At 43.4% G+C, this 4,328-nt stretch overlaps 1 protein-coding gene across 1 annotated transcript in view; it reads left to right on the top strand.

Moving 5' to 3' along the window:
- The window catches only part of PTPN3 (protein tyrosine phosphatase, non-receptor type 3), a 118,187-nt gene that overhangs the window by 102,430 nt on the left and 11,429 nt on the right, over window positions 1–4,328 (top strand). The window contains exons 20-22 of the mRNA XM_012802312.2: window positions 1,016–1,106; window positions 1,388–1,449; window positions 3,343–3,489. Of these exons, the coding sequence (XP_012657766.1) occupies window positions 1,016–1,106; window positions 1,388–1,449; window positions 3,343–3,489 (300 nt within the window). The remainder of the gene's footprint in view (window positions 1–1,015; window positions 1,107–1,387; window positions 1,450–3,342; window positions 3,490–4,328) is intronic.

Below are 4,328 nucleotides of genomic sequence, written 5' to 3'. Positions count from 1 at the left end.
TCACAGGGAAAGAAAGCAGTTACATAAGAAAACACAAGCATTGGGGTTAGATCTGAGTTTATCCTTTTGTTTGTGATCTTGAGCAAAGCATTTAGCCCTTGGCTTACACTTGTGAAAAATACTATAGATACCTCTCATAGGGCTGTTGTGAAAAATCATGTCAGGTACTGTGTCTAATAAATGCATGCAAAGATTGCTTTATTTGAATTTTTGGTAGTGATTGCATGTATAGGGAAATAACCCTTTAAATCAAGTTTACTGAATATTAAGATAAATGCTTTTTTACCGTGGAAATACGCCTCTGAAGTAGTGACTGAAATGCTCTTGCTTTTAAGCAGAGGATGTGGTTCACAGCATTTAATCAGAGGGGAATGGTTTGAGACTAATTTCAGTGATTTCCATTTACCTGTGAGTCAGAATTCTTTTTTCCCTCGACTTTTAGCATTTGTCAAATAAATGTCATAAAGATAAGGTTTTACTTACCTTGATCTGTTAACTGTAATTCAGACCCCTTTCTCTGACTTTTTTCCCCCAAAGATTTTTTTTTTAAACGTGAAAGACTTTATACTCTACTCTTAATAGATTTGACATGTACCCTTGCAATATGCACCATAAGTGAGGTTACCTGTCCCCATTACCCTCCTCCCACCCTCCTCCCCTCCCTCTCCTCTTCCCTCCTTCATCCTGGGCTATAGTTGTGTTTTATCTTTTGTACGAAAATGTGGGCAATTATATATTGGTTTTATAATAGTACTGAGTACATTGGATACTTTTTCTTCCATTCTTGAGATACTTAGTACTAAGAAGAATACGTCCCAGCTCACCTGAAAAAAAGAAAGAAGATTAAAGAATTTAGTCAGTTTCTGATGGAATTCTTGTTGGGAAGATTTTTAATCTATAACACATAATCACTTTAAAATGTTAAGATTTTGGTGCAATGAATGATAAAGTAAGTTTTCACACTTCCTCCACAGCGGTTTTTTGCACTGATTTTTTTTCTCCCTTTGTTACATAGCAACTCTACAGAAAGAAGCCAGGGTTGGCCGTCACGTTTGCAAAGCTGCCTCAAAATTTGGACAAAAACCGATACAAAGATGTGCTGCCATGTGAGTATCCGACATGGATGCCTTCTTCCCCCCACCCCTACCCCGACACTGAGATAATGTTTCCCTTTTTAAAACAGATTGTCTGGTATCCTGGAACGATTTTCAGTGTGTCTGTAAACACCACGGTCTTTATTGCAGCCGTTTCAGACTCAGAACAGTTGGGGACTAGAGTCTATGCTAATGAGCAAGAGCTGCGCAGGGGGCTGGGAACCCAACTCTTGTTCATTTGGAATGAAAAAAAATAATGCGGAGTAATTGGTGAACTTTTCTCTCCCCCACAGATGACACCACACGGGTATTACTGCAGGGAAGTGAAGATTATATTAATGCGAGTTATGTGAACGTAAGTTGGGACTGTGGGTGCTCAGAACAAGAGCACATTGATCACTGTAACCAGGACCGTGACGGCTGGGTGGTGCTCGGTGGTTCACAGAGTGTCTTCCTGTTCCCTACCTCGTTTCTGTGCTATGACAGCCATGCGAGGGAAGGCAGGGTAGTCTCATTTTACAGAGGAGAAAACCCAGGTTTGGAGAGCTTAAATAATTTCAAAAGTCACAAAGCTCATGGAAGATGGGCCCAAAGCACTAATGCCATCATCCACATGTCTCTGTCCTGGGCTGCTGGCATTTAGGTGTTTGCTTTTGCCAGTGGTGTATGTGTAACTTTCTGTATTTTTCTCCGTGTTATTAGTGTTATCCTGCCTAAAGATTAAAAAAAAAAAAACCTCTCTGTACATAAAAGAAAATGTGAAAGGTTTCACGGGTTGGAGGAAAAGCATTTATTCTGTCTCTGAAAATGCATCTTGGGCAGCTTTCTCGGCCTCTCTAAACTATAGTTTCTTCATCTAAGCCCAGGCCAGCAAACTTTTTGTCTATCTGGCCAGGTAGTAAATACCTGGTCTTTACATTTTGAAATGTAACCACTTAAAAATAGTAGAAACCACTCTTAGCTTACAAGGTGGCAAGCAGATCTGGCCTTTAGGCCATATATAATTTCCCAACCCCAATTTAAGCAGACAGGTGATTCCTCCGTTCTCAGGTCACAGCACAATATCAAGAACTACATGAGGGCCGGCGCAGTGGCTCATGCCTGTAATCCCAGTACTCTGGGAGGCTGAGGTGGATGGAGGGCCTGAGTTCACAGGTTCAAGACCAGCCTGAGCAAGAGCAAAACCCCGTCTCTAAAAATAGTGGGGCGTTGGGTGGCGCCTGTAGCTCAAAGGAATAGGGCGCTGGTCCCATATACTAGAGGTAGTGGGTTCAAGCCCGGCCCCAGCCAAAAACTGCAAAAAAAAAAGTAGTGGGGCTTGGGTGGCGCCTGTGGGTCAAAAGGGTAGGGCACCGGTCCCATATGCCGGAGGTGGCAGGTTCAAACCCAGCCCTGGCCAAGAAAAATAGCAGGGCATTGTGGTGGGCGCCTTATAGTCCCAGTTACTTGGGAGACTGAGGCAAGAGAATCACTTGAGCCCAAGAGTTTGAGGTTGCTGTGAGCTATGACACCACAGCACTCTACCGAGGGCAACAAAATGAGACTGAGAAAAAAAAAAGAACAGCTTAATTTTACTTATTCTAAAACATCTATAGGATTCAGTGGCCCTCACATCAGTGTTCTGGTGTCTTGAAAACAAAAATCAGAGATGGTAAGGACAGCAACATCATGAAGTCCAGTTTTTTCATGTTAGCCCAGGTTTGAGGAAATGAAGCAAATTGGGAATTAGGAGCCTGTGTTTCCCTTGGTGACAGCTTGAGATTCTGTCTCCAAAAAAAGAAAAGGTCCAACTTAATGATGCAGTTATTGGAAGCCACATAGAAAGCAAAATACAAGAAAACTTGATGGTATTAATCTGGTTTATGTTTTAAATAAAAGTAAATCAGTTTGGTACAAAATCCCGCCTAAGGAAGGACTTGCAGGTGGGGAGTGGTATGTACTATTCAAAATGCAGATAGGTAGTATTGATTATATTTAGAATAGGGCAGTGAAGGTCATTTAAACTCTTCTGCTATCCTGTAGGTACACTGCTGATTATTGTCTACTGGGTATTATCCAGTTTTATCTTAAAGATCTAATGCTAGCTTTGTCAAGTATTTTCCAAGGATTTTTAGAATAACTTTTTTGAATTTTCTTAACTGCTGTGAATTGATGGAGAGTCTTTTGGCATGATGTCTGTTAGCAAGTAGAAGAGTTAAAAATCGAGTTCCCTGCTTACGGCAGTGATGCCTTACCAATCTCTTGCCAGATGGAAATTTCTGCTGCTAACCTTGTGAACAAGTACATTGCCGCTCAGGGACCCCTGCCACATACCTGTGCACAGTTTTGGCAAGTCGTCTGGGATCAGAAGTTGTCACTCATTGTCATGTTGACGACGCTCACAGAGCGAGGGCGGGTAAGTGGCTTGATTTCCAATTCAGATGTGTGCAGTGTCACACCGTGTTCTGTGGAACATGAATCTCAGGGCTGGAGAGGGTCTTCGGTGTGTCCTGGTCCAGCCCCTCTGTGACCCTAACTTTCCGGTATAGCGCCCCCTGTGGACACGCCCAGTACTAGGAAGCTCAGCCCTCCTGCCCCTTCATGGCTCAGATCCATCATAACAAGGCAGCAGGTACTCTTCCTGCCTCATCTCACCCACCTCCTGCCAGCTGCAACCTCCCCCACAGGAGGAAAGAGCAGTGTGCATGCCACATTAGTGGTGGCTGTAAAAGTAGGAGACAATGATATATCAGCGGAGACAATGATAGTACCCACTTGGAGGGTTTGTGAAGACCCAGATGATACTCATTGGAAGCTTAGAGAACTGCATGGCACAGGTGTCCCCTGCAAATGGTAACTGCCGTCTTGTGTCATCCTTGTCATCGCCAGTTGGATTCAGCCCTTACATCTGACCTTTCGAGAGCTCTTTTTGGGTATTCCTTATTTCTTTGTGTTGGCTGCCACTCCTGGCTTCTTGGCATTCACGGATTTCATCAGAATCTCTTTGCTTCACATTAGCCACTGATAGAAAAAAATTTTAATTCCTCAAGAGGCAGTAGAAGCTACTTCTAAAAGGCTGTTTGTTAGAGTCATTGAGGGCACACTTTGGGGAGCAGTTGTTAATCCTCGCAGCTCTGCTCTTTTCTCCCGCCGATTCTTCATCTTATCTGCCTAGTTACCATGAGCGGCTGCCGGAGGCTTGGCTGAAATCACAGTGCAACAGGTCCGGGTGTCACATGATCTCTGTCTGGAAGT

Source organism: Otolemur garnettii, unplaced genomic scaffold, assembly GCF_000181295.1.
Source record: "Otolemur garnettii isolate 467f Iridium unplaced genomic scaffold, OtoGar3 scaffold00014, whole genome shotgun sequence".
Lineage (NCBI taxonomy): Eukaryota > Metazoa > Chordata > Mammalia > Primates > Galagidae > Otolemur > Otolemur garnettii.
This window is presented reverse-complemented; position numbering and strand designations above follow the sequence as displayed.